At 43.2% G+C, this 18,120-nt stretch overlaps 1 protein-coding gene across 2 annotated transcripts in view; it reads right to left on the reverse strand.

Moving 5' to 3' along the window:
- Nucleotides 1-18,120, reverse strand: part of ME1 (malic enzyme 1) — a 343,107-nt gene that overhangs the window by 173,576 nt on the left and 151,411 nt on the right. For both annotated transcript variants that reach the window (XR_012157982.2, XM_073336566.2), the window contains exons 4-5: nt 14,553-14,628; nt 853-1,014 (exon numbers count right to left, since the gene is read on the reverse strand). Coding sequence is in view for 1 of the 2 variants with exons in the window: in XM_073336566.2 (XP_073192667.2) it covers nt 853-1,014; nt 14,553-14,628 (238 nt within the window). In the remaining variant the exon portion in view is untranslated. The remainder of the gene's footprint in view (nt 1-852; nt 1,015-14,552; nt 14,629-18,120) is intronic.

The following is an 18,120-nucleotide window of genomic DNA, read 5'->3' on the forward strand; positions in this document are numbered from 1 at the left end:
CAGGATAAAGAAACTAAAGGTCAAATCCAGACACCATAGAAGTTAATGGGTGTTTTTCCACAGACTTCAGTGAAACCAGGATTTCACCCTATGAAAACAACAGTGAATATCTCACAAACCATCAAGTTTCTCTTCATGTGTTTGGAAGAAAAGAAACGGGGACTAGAGGCATTAATGAATTATTTGGAAGTAAGTTATTAAATAGGACCTTTGCTCATAAAGAAGTAGCAGTAAATTTTGGGCATCCTTACAAAATAGTCATAGTGGACAGAGTTCAACCCCAGTTGGCACAAAAAGTTTCTGTGTGAGGGATGCTGCACCCCAAGGGAATTCACTTCCTGAGAAGTGTCCCTTTCTCGGGCCTAATCTCACTGTGGGCTATATAATTGCCATGCAGGGAAGGCTGCACTGGGCATGCACCAAATGCCCACCTAAGCCAGTGCAATCCACTTTTGGGGCTGTGCTGGCCACCTGTAGGACCTCTGGTGAAGGGAAGGTTTCAGGTGCATTGTGAAATCTCCACAATCAATGGTCCTGTGCCAGACTTTTTGCCCGTGGAAGTAATCTGGGCCTTTTCAATGTACTAAATTGTCAGTAGAAAGATATCAGTATACAGACTCTATTAAATATATTGGTAAATTTAATAAAACTGTATTAAAGAATAATTATATACAACAAGTAAGAAGGAGAATAAGTACTCACATGAGGGAAAAATAAGACAAAAATGGAATAATATACTCACCCAAAATTCTAACTTTACCCTTTAATAGAACAGATAAATACAATTATACAGTTCAGCCTGTTGCTCCTAAAATATGTGAAATGTTCATGGAACCTAGGAAAAGTATTTACCTCATTATCAGTTCCCACATCCAGGATTACAGGCAGACATTCCTGTGGTTTCATTCCTCCACATGCTGTGTAAAGGGCCAATTTGCCAACTGGGATGCCCATTCCATAACAGCCAAGGTCTCCAAGGCCAAGAATACGTTCTCCATCAGTCACCACAATAGCCTTGATGGAGGAAAAAAAGGACTATGAAATAATTTCTTTTCTGAAATGCTGAGTACTTGCAAGCAACATATCTATACTCCTCAACACATGTTTTTGTTTCCATTTTAAAACTATTACAGAGACACATTAAATTATAGTAGAGTGAAAGTCCTGAATTCCATCATTACATTTTATTGCATATTCACTTCAATTATATTGCAACTTCACTTCACTGTAAAAGGTTTTCCCAGTGCTAATCCTCTAAGAATGCAGCAATTGTCACTTATCAGACAGGTGCTCAGTGCTGCATTCCAAAGGAACAATCATTTCCCCTCTTACATTGCTCTGAATAAACAAGGAAGAAGAAGATTTGCCCCTATGTTGTGGAGAAAGGGTAAGGAAGGATCCTTTGCTTCTAGCTGTTGCCGCAACTGTTCCCAGTGGGAGTGAAAAGGAGGTGATATTGCTACTGCAGCTCCCTGACAGGAGTGAAACTATAGTCTTCCAGGATATGTTTACACAGCATCCGGGAGCAAGCCTCCCAGCCCAGGACCACAGACCTGTGGTAGCTGAGCTTGCGCGAGCATGCTATTTTTAGCCGACACCCTATCCTAGGCTTCAGAGCCCAAGCTCCAGCCCAAGTCGCAATAACAAAGCACCATCTACACAGCTAACAACAGTGTGCTAGCACGAGCCCTGCATCTGTGGACCAAGGCTAGGCAGCTCACTCCCAGATGCTATATAGACATACCGCAGAGGCTCGCGCCCTTCAACAACCATACTCCTCCCGACAAACAAACACGGCATCTACAGCTTCCTGCAATTGCAGTGCAGCTTTTTTGAGACTATAAAAGGCAATTTTTTACTATAAGGGGGTCCCACTGTATACATGCAAATATGTTGTTTCACCAACTATAACAAGACCACCCAGCTCTTATTTAGTGCTTTTCATCAGTAGATCTCAAAGTATGTAGAAATAGCACCATAATAAAACAAAATTCAGACACATTTAAAACAAAGAACACCTGTCTGGACTCAAAACAAAGGTTTCTGTAACACTGGACAGAACCATATGAGTGAAGAGTCACGTACGACAGAGTAAAAGAGAATAATTTAGAATTAAGAGGTGGGTAAAAGGCAATGCAACTTTGACTGAAAAATGGTTACTAACCTGTTGTAACTGTTGTTCTTCAAGATGTGTTACACATGTCCATTCCACCCTTGACGTGTGCGTGCCCCATGCACAGTCACTGGAAATTTTTCCCTCAGTGGTAACCAGCAGGACGGCTTGAGCACCCTCTGCTGCCATGTGCCACTGGTGCCAGTATAAAGAGCCCAGCTGACCCCAAGCTCCCTCAGTTCCTTCTTTCTGGAAACTCCCATGTAGAGAGGGTGGGGGAAGGGCCATGGAATGGACATGTGCAACGCATCTCGAAGAACAACAGTTATGAAAAGTTAGTAACAGGTTTTTTTCTTTGAGTGATTGTACATGTGCATTCCACTCTTGGTGACTCCCAAGCACTAATATAGGTGGAGGGATCGCAGTTCATGTACACACAGACTGTTGTACAGCACGACCAAATATAGCATCATCTCTAGAGTACTGGGTGATGGCATAATGAGAGCAGAAAGTGTGCACCAATGACCAGGTTGCTACTTTACAAATGTTCTGGATAGGGATCTGCACTAGGAATGCTACTGAGGATGCTTGCACTCTTGTGGAGTGAGCTGTCAACTTGTCTAGTGGAAAAATACCTGCCAGATCATAACCAGAGCTGATACAGGAAGTTATCTAATATCAGATTATCTGTGAGGAGATTGGAAGACCTTTAATTCTGTCTGCTATAACCACGAAGAGTGGACCACTGAAACAATTTGGTCCTGTCTATGTAGAACACCAATGCTCATCTAATATCCAATATGGATCAATGGCTCCATGTCTAGTTGGCAGCCGGTATCAAGTGGAGTGCCCCAAGGGTCGGTCCTGGGGCCGGTTTTGTTCAATATCTTCATTAGCGATCTGGAGGATGGTGTGGATTGCACTCTCAGCAAGTTTGCAGATGACACTAAACTGGGAGGAGAGGTAGATATGCTGGAGGGTAGGGATAGGATACAGAGGGACCTAGACAAATTGGAGGATTGGGCCAAAAGAAATCTGATGAGATTCAACAAGGACAAGTCCAGAGTCCTGCACTTAGGACATAAAAATCCAATGCACTGCTACAGACTAGGGACCGAATGGCTCGGCAGCAGTTCTGCAGAAAAGGACCTAGGGGTTACAGTGGACAAGAAGCTGGATATGAGTCAACAGTGCGCCCTTTTTGCCAAGAAGACCAACGGCATTTTGGGATGTATAAGTAGGGGCATTGCCAGCAGATCGAGGGACGTGATCGTCCCACCTCTATTTGACACCGGTGAGGCCTCATCTAGAGTACTGTGTCCAGTTTTGGGCCCCACACTACAAGAAGGATGTGGTAAAATTGGAAAGAGTCCAGCAGAGGGCAACAAAAATTATTAGGGGACTGGAACACATGAGTTATGAGGAGAGGCTGAGGGAATTGGGGATGTTTAGTCTACGGAAGAGGAGAATGAGGGGGGATTTGATAGCTGCTTTCAACTACCTGAAAGGGGGGTTCCAAAGAGGATGGCTCTAGACTGTTCTCAGTGGTAGCAGATGACAGAACAAGGAGTAATGGTCTCAAGTTGCAGTGGGGGAGATTTAAGTTGGATATTAGGAAAAACTTCTTCACTAACAGGGTGGTGAAACACTGGAATGCGTTACCTAGGGAGGTGTGGAATCTCCTTCCTTAGAAGTTTTTAAGGTCAGGCTTGACAAAGCCCTGGCTGGGATGATTTAGTTGGGGATCGGTCCTGCTTTGAGTAGGGGGTTGGACTAGATGACCTCCTGAGGTCCCTTCCAACCCTGATATTCTATGATTCTATGTGTAGCCTTTGCTCGTCCCTATTTGTGTGTGGTTTTGGGTAAAATACAGATAAGTAAATTGGTTGACTGATAAGAAAAATTGAAACTACTTTAGAGACAACACTTGGATGAGAGCATAAGTATACCTTCTCTTTAAAGAAGACTGTATATAGTGGTTCAGATGAGAGGGCATGCAGTTCAGAGACTCTTCTGGCAGAAGTGATAGCAATTAGGAAAACCACATTCCATGAAGGGTGTAGTACAGAGCACATTTCCAAAGGCTCAAATGGCCCATAAGTTTAGACAGGACCAAGTTCAAGTCCCATGGGGGAACAGGTTCTCTTAATTGAGGGTGCAACGTCATTCTCATGTTGATAGAAAAAACAGAAGTTATCCCAGCAAGGGTCGTCGTCTTCTTCTTTCATATGGCTGGTGTAGAGCAGCAATTATAATTTCACCAGAAGATGATCGAGCCAAATGGCTACATCACGAACAGCAGAATTTATTGCAGTAATGCCTCCTTTATACTTATAAGTTGGGCAGTAGGTAGTGATATGTTCGACGATCTATTGTGGGGAACCACACTCCCACACCAGGGATTCCTTGATTTTCCATTTGTGCATTAGATATCCAGATCTACTATGGTTGGTTTGAATTCGGTTCAGAGTTGACCAAGCTGACCGTGGAAGGTCAAACCCAAAAATCTTCTGCAGGGGATCTGGCACAAGGTGCTTATTTTTTAAGTCTTGTTTAGCCTAATCTGCTTTCCAAGCCTCCTTCTGATCATAGCTTGATTGCATGAAGCTAAACAAATATTCCCAGAAAGGCTTAAGGGATTTAAGATGTTGTGGGGGGGGCATTGTCAAATTCTTGATGAATAGGAAGACATCTGTTTTTCTGGATTTGCTGAGCTTCGCAGAATGTTGCAGCAGTTCGGCGTATCGGCAGGGGAGCGACATTAGACAGGACAGGTAGCCGTGGTTTTGGAATCGACTGAAGGGTTCCCGTGATGCACCGCATCACTGTATTTAACTGTGTCAAGTCATGTGTGGCTGCAAGTCATATTACAAGTCATGTGTGGCTGCATCTGCTCCATACCGGTGCACAATATTCAGCTACTGAATATATAAGTGCTATTGCAGATGTTCGCAACACTGATGCTGATGCACACCAGGTTGGACCTACTAGTTTCTGGATTATGTTGGCTCTCATTTTTATTTTTGCAGCTACCTTCTCAAGATGATCATAGAAGGAGAGGGTGCGGTCGAGTTTCACTCCAAGATATGTCGGAGTGTAATCGTGTTGCACATTTTTAACACAGAAATCTACTTTCAGAGTGTTTTTGGCACTCTTATTATCAAGATGGAATGTGCTTACTATTGTTTTTCCAAGGTTTGGTTTGAGCCTCCATTTCCAGAAGTATTGTTCCATATTTTGGAGGTCCTCAGTTAATGCTTTCTCAATGTCATGGAGGTTTGATGCTTGGATTGTCATGGCAAGATCATCTGCATATCCAAATGTTCGTAATTTAGTTGGAGGCATGTCACTTATGTAAATATTAAAGGGGGTTGGCGCAAATACAGAGCCTTGTGCTAGCCCACTGTTTATGATACGGGGTGAGCTGGTCTTATTATCCAGGTACACCCGCAGGTGTCTGTTACTCACATGGTCCACAGCAGGCAAAGTGTTTCATAACATGGTATAATTTTAGCAACTTTCAGCATCAGGCCCTTAATCCATACAGTATCATACGCAGATGACAGGTCAACAAATACTGTGCCAGTCTTTAGGTTTTTTTGATAGCCAGCCTGAATGTGAGGTGTGAGTGCCAGAACTGGTCACAACAACTACGTTTTGGCCGGAAGCCTGCCAACAGTACAAGGGTGTATTCTTTTGAGGATGATACGTTCAAGAAGTTTATAGGTTGTACATAATAGAGAATTTGGCCTGTAGCTTCCTGCTTCATCAGAGGGCTTTCCAGGCTTCAGAATGGCAATTACCATTGCCTCACGCCATATTTCAGGGATCTGTACTGTCCTTAAGGTAGTGGAGTACAATGTTGCTACCCACTGGAGTCCTTTGGGGCCAAGATGGTGGAGGAATTCTGATGGAATACCATCAGGGTTTGCAGCCTTCCCTTTTTTCATTTTTACTTCCCCTATGCTGACAGTGGAAGGTTCTTCTCAGGCGATTGAGGCAAGTTTTCGGTAAAGTTGTTGATACACTTCTCTTCTTGTGTGCTTATCATGTGGTCCTTTTGTGTTCTCCACCAGTTTGGAGGCAATTGAATTTGGCCAGATATTTGGTGGCTAGTACTCTGTGGAATTAGCAGTCCCAAGACATCGTAGTAGTTTCCATGCTTGATGACTTGAACGTGTAAAATTAAGGTTTTGCGCTCAATAAAGCCATAAAGTGTAGCAGGGCTTTTGAAGTATGAGAGCTCCTGGTCTGATTGTATTTCCAGAGCAACTCCTGCATCTCTCTCGTCCAGCAGGGAGTTTGCTTTTTCCAGAATCCTCGGGGAATGTTCTTCTTTCCTGCTACTTTCAGGAGCCCTGCGAACTGTTGATAGCATTCTGGTCTTGCTGGAATTCTTGTAACAGTTGTATCTACAGTCTTTTCTACAGATGTTTTTAGGCATCCCAATCAGCTTTAGCAAAATTCCATTGTGGTACCTGCTTTGGAAAGAACACAGAAATTTCTATGCCTACATAGATCATTATAGACCTGCATTGGCTGTTTGGAAATGCTATGATGAGAGTGTTACCACTTTGGTCTTTAGACACGAATGTTAGGTCTGGATCGTACCCACATTGCCAGTGGCTTGAATGGAATGTTGATTGTTGTTTTAGTTCATAGACCAGTGAGGATAGAAAGCTGATATTGCTGCCAGGTGAATCTTGATAGAGAAAATGGCTAAGGCCTTGCTGTTTCAGGTGCAGCAGACAGTTGACTACATGTTGGATGGATGAGTGTATCAATGAGACCCCGGTCTGACAAGCCCAGATACGAAACCGCTTCCATTTTGACAGTTCCCTGACCCTTGTGAGTGCTTTCTGCTACTTAGTAAGATCTGGAAAACTTACTCTGAGCAAGCCTGCTCACTGAGATTTAGCCTTGGAGCTTCCAGGATGTTAAATTAAGGGATTGCAGGTTCAGGTGGAGCAGCTGACTGTGGTCTTGAGAAATCAAATTCAAGTGAGATTTGATTTCCCACTGAGAAGTCCAGTAGCATGGAGAACTAGTGTTGGCTGGGCAATACTGGGGATATTAATATAATCTGGGCATGATCCCACTTGATCTTTAGTAGCACTCTGTATAGGAGTTGAATTGAGGAGAAATTGTAGTAAAGCTTTTATGTCCAAGGTAGCAGGAAGATGCCTATTATGGAGCTTGGACTGTGGCCTTGCAGGGAGAACTGCTGACATTTTCTGTTGGACTTGATTGTAAATAGGTCTATTTGGGGAGGCCCCCAGTGCTGGAAAATGCATCTGGTTATATCTGAGCAAAGAGACCACTCATGGTGACTCAAAAATAACCTGTTCAGGCGGTTTTCTAGCTTGTTCTACACCCCTGAAAGGTAAGAGACCACAAGGTTGATTGAATGGGCTATGCAAAATTCCCACAGGTGAACTGCTTCCTGAAAAAGGAGGGATGAGCAAGCTCCTCCCTGCTTGTTGAGGTAAAACACTGCAGCGGTGTTGTCTGTAAGAACAAATAGGATTCTCCCCCTGATATGAGGTAGGAAAGACTGACAGGCAAGACAAATTGTCCTGAGCTCTCTGATATTGGTATGAAGAGTGAGCTCCCTTGAGGACAAAGACCCTGAGTTTGGAGGGGCCTCAAGTGAGCATCCCACCCTAGAGCTGACACATCTGAGACCAGTGTCATTGACTGTTCACGGCGGAGAAAGGGAACACCCATACAAACATTGAAAGGATCCAACTACTGATTCAGCAAAATTAGAATCTACGAAGGTACCATGAGCACAGTGTCCAGATGAAAACAGCTTGGCAAGTACACGGACTCGAGCCATGTCTGGAGGGGCTTGAGGTGTAACTTCACGGGTCGTACTACATATGTGCACAAGGCCATGTGTCGTACAAGCCTCCTACAGTTTCAGGCTGTTGTGATTGAAACTTGAGGTCTGTCATGAGAGACTAAATAGATTGGAATCTTGCCTCTGGGAGGAACGCTCTGGCCTGGGTAGAGTGTAACACCACTCCTATAAACTCTATCCTCTGTACCGGGTAAAGGGTAGACTTGCCTGCATTGATCAGTAGGCCTACAGCCTTGAAGGCTTACTGAATTAGTCATATGCTGGATATAACCTGAGCTTTGGACTGGCCCTTGACTAGCCAGTCATCCAGGTAAGGGTAGACCTGCACTCCATGTCTCCTCAGGAACTCTGCCACCAAGGCCAAACACTTCATGAACACCTGAGGAGCAGCAGAGAGGCCAAAATGAAGCGCCGTGAACTAGTAATGTGGGTGCTTCACTACAAACCTGAGGAACTTTCTGTGCCCTCGGTATATCGACACATGAAAGTAGGCATCTCTTATATTGAGTGCAGTATACCAGTCTCCAGAGTGAATAATGGATGCCATGGATGCCATGGTGACCATGCAAAACTTTATCTTTTTGAGATATTTGTTGAGCTGGTACAGGTCTAATATAGGTCTGAGTCTTCCCTTTGCTTTTGCGATTAGGAAAGAACGGGAACAGAAACCCTTTCCTCTTAAATTCTGTGGAACCTCCTCTATGGCTCCCACCTGAAGGGGAGATTGAACCTACTGAATTGGAAGTCCTTTGTGCGAGGGGTCCGTGAAGAGCAACAAGGAGGGAGGGTGGGAAGGAGGGGTAGAAATAAACTGGACCATATATACCACTCCTACAGTGCCCATCACCCAATGGTCCATGGTGATACAAGACCAAGAACTGAGGAAATGGGAAAGGTCGTTTGCAAACAAAGGAAAAACAGGGTCTGGCATCTGGAAACTGGTATAATGTCCTCAAGTCTCCATAAAACTGCCTGTTCAGAACCCTCTGGATGGCTAGGTGGGGCAGGCATTGATTCAGAGGTAGGAGAAGGAGGTGGTCTATGCCTATAACCTTTACTCTTTTTTTCTCTGCAGGTGCTGTCAGACAGCTGGAGCACAATGTCGGAGGAGATGCTGAGGCCTGCAGTGCTTCCTGGAAGATTACCCTTGAGTCCTTTCACACAGGGAGCTCAGTGTCAGTCTTCTCTGAAGAGAGAGTGAGGATCCCTCCAAGAGAAGGTTATTATACTCTATTGGACCTCCTGTGAGAGCCCAGACGACTGCAATGAGGAGCTCCTAAACATGGCCACTGCTGAAGCCATTGACCTGGCAGCCAGATCAGCCACATCCAGAGCAGCTTGCAGTGAGGCCCTCACTGCTGATTTCCCCCCATCCACGAGAAGGAGAACTCCTGCCTAGCATTTCCTAGAAGCATGTCTTTAAATTTTAGCATGGAGTCCCACACATTGAAGTCATACCTGCCCAAAACTGCATGCTGGTTTGCAACCTAAAGCTGCAAGCCCCGAGTAAAACAAACCTTCCTAGCCAAACCTTCCTAGCCTAGTCTAACTAGTTTGAGTCTTTTGATTTTGGGGTTATGCCCTGATGTCCCTGCCTTTCCCTCTCATTGGCAACAAATGCTACCAGGGACCCCAGGGAAGGGGGAAATGGGAGTAAAGGAACTCATATTTGGGCGGGAACATAATACTTGCATTTGGACCTTTTTGAACTGAGGGGAAGAGATGCAGGGGTCTCCCATAACACCTTAACTGGGTCCATAATGGCCTCATTGAGAGGCAGGGCCACTCTGGAAGGACCTGCAATGGCTAAAATGTCAACCAAGCAATGTAAGAATTCTTTTACTTTCTCCACCTGTATGCCCAAACTTAAGGCATCCCTCTAACAATTCTTGGTGTGCCTTATAGCCATCTGAGGAAGGCAAGTTGCCCCCTCCCGAGACTGCCTTGTCAGAGGAGAAAGAAGAAGAGGCCAGCCTTCTTCCATTTTTTGATCCACAGGGTCCAGATGAGCTGGCTTTTGATATCTGTTATCGAGTTTGGGACTGGAATCAGGAACGGGTGCTTCCCAATAGGTAGGTGCCACACACCTTTCCAAGGCCACCAAATAGGAATGCCTGGAATATGATCTTTACATGGAGGGGGGGAACCCCAACCATTCCAAAAAAGCCATTGGACAAGTATAGGCCCCCAGTGACCTCCTGGCTAACGACTCGATAGTACTCCTGTGACAGGATCCATGGAAGGATGGAAATAACTGGAGGAGGGGTAGCAAGAGCAACTCTGTGGTTAGGAAATGTAGGACCCTTTGATTTAGAAGAAGACGACTCTCCTTCCACTGAGCATAGTTCCAGATGGTGCCAGCAACCAGTGCCAAGGTGGAGAGGCCTGCAGAGAGGCAAGCATCATGGGTTTTCCCATTGATGGTATCGAAGGGTACATGAGGCTGGCATGGTACAGAGTGCTGTAGGAACCCTGCTACGCCCACCAGCACCAATAGCGTTGACTCTTGTATTGCCGGTAATACTGGCACCATCAGGGTCAGGAGATTCCTGGTAGCTGCAAACATCTCTGATGTGGTCGGTAACAAGATAGGTCAGTACACTGTGTTGCAGTGTTGCAGATGTGGAAGGTGGTCCTTCTGGCTCTGGACTCAACTGAACCTGCAAAGGCACCGAAGTCAACAGTGCTGTCTTCTGCAGTACCAAAGCAGAGGAGTGCTTATACTTAGACTGCACTAGCTCAGGATACTCCTAGGACTGGGAGAGATATTGTGTGCTTGGACAAACTCCAGATCCATGAAATTGTCTGAGGCACCTGAGTCCACAAGCACTTCTAGGTTGGTGTCAGGCATCGCAAGGTGCCGGAGCTGGAACCAGAGAAGGAGGGATGTGTTGGATTCTGATTGGCCATCACCAGGTACTGATGGACAATTGCTGTGTGGACTGCTGGGGAAAAGTGAAGGACACCAACCCAGCCCAGATTCCCCTACCAGGGCTGGGGCATGGCATGCAGATCAAACCTTGACAGGGCAGCTTGATATAATGTGCACTGGTTCCCTGCAATATAAGCATGGGTCCGATGCTCAGCATCGATTCTTCTCCACGTCAGAAAGATGGGGCTGGACCTGGTCGACTTGCAGGGGTTCAGATGATGGATAAGGAACTGGTGATCCAGGGGCCAGAATCAGCAGAGCTGACGGAAGCCAGTAGGAACTTCTGTTTACTTGGATCATTTAGCCAGGAGGTGGTTGATCTTGATGCATAGATTGACTAAGGCATCCAGGCCAGAGAGGGATCCCATCCATGCCAGTTCATCTTTAATGTCATTGTTTAACCCAAGTCAGAAATTATAAAACTGGGCAGCCTTGTTCCTCTCGGTATCTACTATCAAACATCAGAACTCTGCTGCATATTTAGCAACTGGACAGCATCCCTGCCTCATCACTTAAAGCATGGCTTCGGCCATATGCTTACGACTTGGGTCATTGAAGTTTACTGCCATTGCCTAAACTAAGTCCTCAAATAGTCCCAGAAGTGGGCTTGATTTCTCCAGGACAGGAGACACCTAAACCACAGTCTCCCCAGTAAGCAGGCTGATAACCATTCCTACTCACACTTGGCCGGAGGAGTACGACTGCAGGCATAGCAGAAATAGGAGATGATGACACAGATTTAGGAACCCACAAAATTTGTCACGACTCACATTGAACTTGTCAGGTAGGGGGAGCTTAGGCTCAAGGATAGCAGGGGTCATCAACTGAAAGTGGTGTGGCTTGAACTTGCAGGACTGTGCCTGCAGGATGGCAACCTGGACCTGCAAGATCTGTAAGACTTCCACTATCTCCATCAGAGAGATATTGGTCTTTGTAGGATCCATGCTCACCACATCAGCTCTAATTCTCTAACTGGTGTTGTCTTTTGGGGGGAGCAGTTCAAACTGTCAATGACTGGGATGTGGGCTGTTATGCCTAGCAGTTACAGCATGAGTCAGGCCCAGTGATTAGAGCAGAAGTCGGTAGCCAGGAATCAGAGCCCAGTGTCAGAGCTGGGGTCAGGGATGAGGTGACAGAGAAAAGGGTCAGAGATGAAGTATAAACTGAAATCACTCCTCAGCCTCTTGGGTTGATGATCTCTGTTGGGCTGACACTTTTCAGTGACCCACACAGCACCAGAGTTCAAAGTTTTCCTTTGGGTAGGAATGGGAAGTTTAATGGGGACCTCCCAGGCAGTCATGTTTCTCTCTCCACTCTACTCCAACAGCAGCCAAACCCAAAAGTAAAACTCAAACCCTTTGTCTCTGAGTTCTGGCTTATGGTTGGTTCTTGTAGAACCTTCCAGACTGTTCTATTTCTGCCCTGGACTCTTGACAATCTGGGAAACTGAGTCCTAAGCCTCTGTAGCCATTTCTGTGAATCCCCTAGAGGCTTAGAGTAATATGTCAGTAACAACCAACTCCAGAGAGGGTTAGAGTTCAAAAAAGACTAAGGGTGGATGGGGGAGTCTGATCTGTTTGCAGTGCTGTTAGGGCAATTAGGGGAGCAGGGGGTGTTGAGAGGCTGGTATCCCTGCTGAGGCAGTTAAAGTTGTGGTGTGTTGTCTGATTTAGTGGTTAATTCTCTCTCTCTGGGTGCAGAAACAGATTATATGTACTATTAAATGCCTTTATTTTTCATTTTCTCACTTTTGTGTTTTTGTGATAGGTAGGTTATGTATACATCAACCTTACTTCATAACCTTACTTTATAAGCAACAGTGTTCTTGTGCACTAATTTAAAAAAGATGTCTGTGGTAACTCAGGAAATGTTTAGCAAATGTTGACTTTTAATGGTTTCTATTGTAACATTTTAATTGCAAGCAACATTATAATGTACCTGTCCTTGCTAAATCCATTTAACCTCTCCACATTCACATACTGTATGTGTGTTTCTATATATAATACACGTGCAGATGACAGATATATAGAACAAGCAAATAGTTAAAAATGGTGTCAACACACAGATGCTGGAAATGGAAAAAGAAACCAAAACATTTGTCTGTATTTCACAAATCAGTGCAAGATTAAAGCTGCATGTTGTGGTAAAATCTCCACCAAATGTTGCTGTTATAAAACTATTTAAAACAAATCTTAAAGATCACATATGGAAAAATATGTTGCAAAGTAGTTCTAGTGTATTCCAAGTCAGTACATTTAGATTGTTTCTTGTAAAACTCTCATTCACAAGGAAAGGTAGACTAAGCCAGTAGAAATGAACATATTACACTCAAAAGGATAACTTGAACATCTGTTAAGTTCAATTTTTGTTTATTACATTGTAACCAAATCTGGTCTTGTAAATTTAAATAAAGGACATAAGTTAATGATCACTGTGTATCACACAAACACACTGTTTACATGGATATTTGGACCATTCAAATGTTTCCTCATTAAGCTATTTCAGTGTGTTTTTGAAAAAACAGCTGTTAAAGTTGTTCTAGGAGGCTTTACATGGTATAAAAGCACCTATAAGTATTTGTTCACAGGATATGAACACTCACTGACCTTAGCAGCACATTTTTTAAGGGCTCAAACAAAAACAAAAAAATGGGATAAAAAGGAGATACTCCAAAATAAAATATTAAGTAAAAAAGAAATTCTCTGCACAAAAACCTGGGCATTCCTGTTTAATCAACAATAATTATTATTTTAAAAATGAGACTAAGCCTGAATGCAACCTCAGGATACAAAACAATATAATAAAATGAATACCATCACCTCCCACCATCTATTGCTTACAGAGGTACTTTGATCTGCAGATCTCAAAGTGCTTTACAAAGATGGGCAAGCACCATTATCCCTAATTCACAGCTGCAATAAGATGGAGAGAGCAAGAACAATAGAAAAGGAGAGAATCCCAGTTTATAATGACAATTTGGATCAAATTGTATTTTCCAAAAGTCATCTACATTGCTTATTGATGCATTTGTCACTCATTTATACTAAAGTATGTTCAGATTTTAGGATCAGAATAGAAATGATTTCTTTGATATTTTAAAGGAATGAATAATTTTCACACCTTATTCCATGACAAACAACTGTAGGTGGAGAATAGAAGCAGCTTGTGGAAGAACTCTTTAGAATCAATTATTACTGAAATTGCTTTGACTGTAAAATGCTTAGCAGAACTTTCGTTATAGAGAAATAAAGAGAAGATGTCATATTTGGGAGTTAACTGATCCACATGTAGAGATCATTCAGATGTAAATAATTAAATCAATCCATATCATCTTCAAAAACAAATGAAACCTTTAAATTACATGAGACTGAATATAATTGGCAAGTTATCAAGAAGTTCAAATTCTAAACAGCAAAGGAAATCCTAACACATAGCACAGTTTAAAAGCCACAAGATTCTGAAGCTGCAACTGGAAAGTGGCTTTGATACAACAGTGATTTAAGAAACCTATAGCAACTAATTAATACCACTATACAACCTAATTTAATTTGAATTAAAAGCAGTAGCTAGTCAAAACATTTTAGCCACAGTTACAAAGATACAGATCAAAAGCAACTTTGCCATACAAATAAAATTGAACTTACCCTTATGGCATCTTCAGGCCATGATTTAAGCATTGTAGCAATGTGCCCCTGGTCATGGATGGTGATAAAAAGACCTCTGCAAGCAAATAAATGAATATTTTGCATTTCTACATTATATGAACATTTATTTAAAATTTTTAGCATTTACTTAAATGTCTATTTAATTTACTCTGTATCAAGCAGCTATGTGTTAAAATATCTGTATATCATAAAAACAATCACAGGACCAAATGGAACTCTCAATAACCACCTGTTTAGAGATGTAAGCCTGTGAGAAACACTTCTATGAGCTAAATCAAAAAAAGTGTTTAATTTATTATGGAATACAGTATTACTTTTAAAACTGATTCAGCACTCAAAAAGGTAAAAGATTGCCAGATTTGGCCACTCAGGTATAAACTCTGATTGATTTACTTAAAAATACAGTATTTGGCCCCATGGTTAAAACAGATAAACCAATATTAAGAATAAGACTGAATTTAAAACATATTTTAAATTGTTTATGCATTTCATAGGATGTTTGTCTGAAACTACAAATTCATGTAGCATATGATATAGCTACTTTTCATGCAGATCTAAAAAATATATTTGGCAGACTGAAAAAGAATAGGCCGATTCCTATGAACTAAAGTATAAGGTATCCATGAAATGCTCTAGGTTAAGTACAAATTATAAGAATGCAAGAGCAATTGCATACATTATTTAAAAAAACAGTCCACCAGCCTTTAGGGTTAGACATCCCCTTTGACTTGTGTGCAACAAGGGTATTATACTACAAGCTTTGCATATACAGAACTTGCCTTGGGCCCCCCAAAAGAGGAAATATCCTGTAGTTTTGAATGTACTCATAATTTTACTTTAGCAGAATGCTTGAAAATTGTTATTTAGCACTGCTAATACAATGGAACTTATACTAATGAGCTACAAGTGGTATTTTAATTCACTATTCACTGATTTTTTTTATCATCCTACAGCCCTTTTTCAAAATTACCTCAGCTGCAATGGGAGTTATATGCACATAAGAAATGCAGTATTATCTCATAACCCATGTGAGAGAGTGGGTGAAATCCTAGCTTTAATGAAGACAACAGCAGAAGTCTCATTGACTTCACTTTTAAAAACCATGGAGAAAATGACAAAAAAGAAGATTTCAACACAAGTTATACAGGATTACACAGGATTACACAGATTTCAATACAAATTACACAGGAGTAAGGTAAAATTATTATAAAATTTGTCTTTATTACAGAGACAAGAAAAACTATATAAACATTTACTGCACATGGTCTCACAGTCCCACTGCCTCCTCCAGGCAAGTGGACCCATGGCCATAAGGAGTCAATGGAACCTCACAGATTTCACTGGAGTTCTCATGGGTGCAAAGGGATCCACCATCATGGATGTGGTCTGAGGAAGAGCTCTGTGTAAATTCAAAAGCTTGTCTCTCTCACCAACAGAAATTGGTCCAATAAAAGATATTACCCACCTTGTCCCTTTAAGATATTTGGGACAATTACCTATTATATACTATCAGGTAAACATTTAAACCTTTTAGATCAAGTTCCTCCCACACAATAATAGCCCAAAATATACTATGAAACGTGTTCCACTGATCCATCAAAATGATCAGGGCCGGCTCTAGGTTTTTTGCCACCCCAAGCAAAAAAATTCTTGGCGGCCCCCTCCCTTTTTTTTTGGCTTTTACACGTTTGCATTTTGAAATGTTTTGTTTTGTTTTGACTGTTTAAAATTTTTAAAAAATGAAAACAGAGAATTTGTAGTTACTGAAATAAAACAATTTCCTACTAGTGTATTCATTTAATTTTAACAAAATCACAATTACAAACAATTTGGGTTCAACTATACACTGTAATGAAAAACGTTAGTGTCTTCTGGTGCGCCCAGTTTCTCATAAATTAAAAGAATTTATATGAACTGAATTTTTCTGGTTTTTATACTTGCATAGTCTTTTAATAATTCAGTGAAATCTAAATTTTTTGCAATGGTACTTTCAATTGAAATTAATGCGAGTCGTAACAAACAATTTTGAGACATGGTGGACCTCAAATAATTTTTTAGTAATTTCAGTTTTGAGAAACTGCACTCACCAGAAGCCATTGATACTGGTACTGTTAAAAGAATGTGTAATGCTATAGTAGTGTTTGGAGTGAGGTGCTCGGGGCTGTACATCCCGCCCGTGGGCCCCCAGCCCGATCTCAGACCCCGACCCACCTCTGCAGAGGGGACAGTAACCAACAGAACAGCTGGGGGGTGGGCCAGCCGTAGGGGGAGGGGGCGGATCAGGGCGGGACCCCCACGCTGAGCCCGCCACCCTGCCCAATGCAGGGTCTCATTGATTGACTGAGCGGAGCCGGGGGGAAAAAAAGGATGGCTGGAACGCCACCCCTGGAAATGTGCCGCCCCAAGCACATGCTTGCTTTGCTGGTGCCTAGAGCCGATCCTACATATGGTAAGCACCTAGGATGCATTATATTGACTAAGAAATGGGGAATAAGTATTTCAGGTGCTCTATACATGCAGGTTTCACTGTGCTTTGGGTGACTAATAAGTGACTTTTTCCACTCTGTTCCAAAATATAGTCAATGCATTATCAGATGAAAAATCAGTCCCTTCCTAGTGTTTGGATTTGTTTACAAAGAAACTCATAACAGTGTAAGCAGTGTCAGGATGAGCTCCACCCTGACATCTGGTGGTGAGGTGTGGCAAGTTGTGGAAAAGAACTTCAGGGGCCGATCTCATTTGCATAGGCACACCCACCCCACCTAGAATGAGGCCATAGCTGCCCAAGTGGTCACTTTGGCTGCTGTGGGATCCCCAGTGTCTCTGTTATTGGGGCAGGAAGAATAAATTGTTATTACCCTGATTATGGGAACTGTGCTGGGAACTGTACTTGGCCTTTTGTTATGATGGAGGGATTCACCATCAACTAAGTAGCACTCGCTAGGCAAGGGTCATGGGTTCCAAAACTCTGTGACTTGAGAGAGGCTGGGGATAGGTATTAATACTTGGTGGCATGGGCCCCTTGGTGAGGGCCTTACATGCTAATTGAACTTCCTCCTCTCTCCACTGTGGAATATCAGAGCTAATTTTGATTCCATTAGGAGTCTAGTTACAGGCTGCTGAGCTCACTTCGGGCTAATGGTGCACCAGCACTGAGGCTCCCCTACTACAAGCTGAATTCACCAAAGAGCTGAACTGACTAAGAGCTGAAATCACTGAGTGTTGTGTTAAGTAGTGGGGGAGCCTGAAGATATATTGTGGAGCAGTTTGTGGGACAGCTGGAGTGCCTTGTGGACAGGCTGGTGGAGCAGTTCGTGGGACGGCGGGAGCTGCTTGTGGGATGTGGAGCGGAGCAGTTCGTGGACCAGCTGGTGGAGCAGTTTGTGGGACGGTGGGAGCTGCTGGTGGGCAGCGGAGCCAAGCCGAGCGGAGCCGAGCGAAGCAGTTCGTGGGGCGGCTGGCGGAGCGGAGCGAAGGCCTATGGAGCTGTGGGGTGGTCAGCTTCAGATCATGTAAGGTGCCCCTTACCTCTCTTCCCCCCCCATCT

Source organism: Lepidochelys kempii, chromosome 3 (assembly GCF_965140285.1).
Source record: "Lepidochelys kempii isolate rLepKem1 chromosome 3, rLepKem1.hap1, whole genome shotgun sequence".
In the NCBI taxonomy this organism is placed as follows: domain Eukaryota; kingdom Metazoa; phylum Chordata; order Testudines; family Cheloniidae; genus Lepidochelys; species Lepidochelys kempii.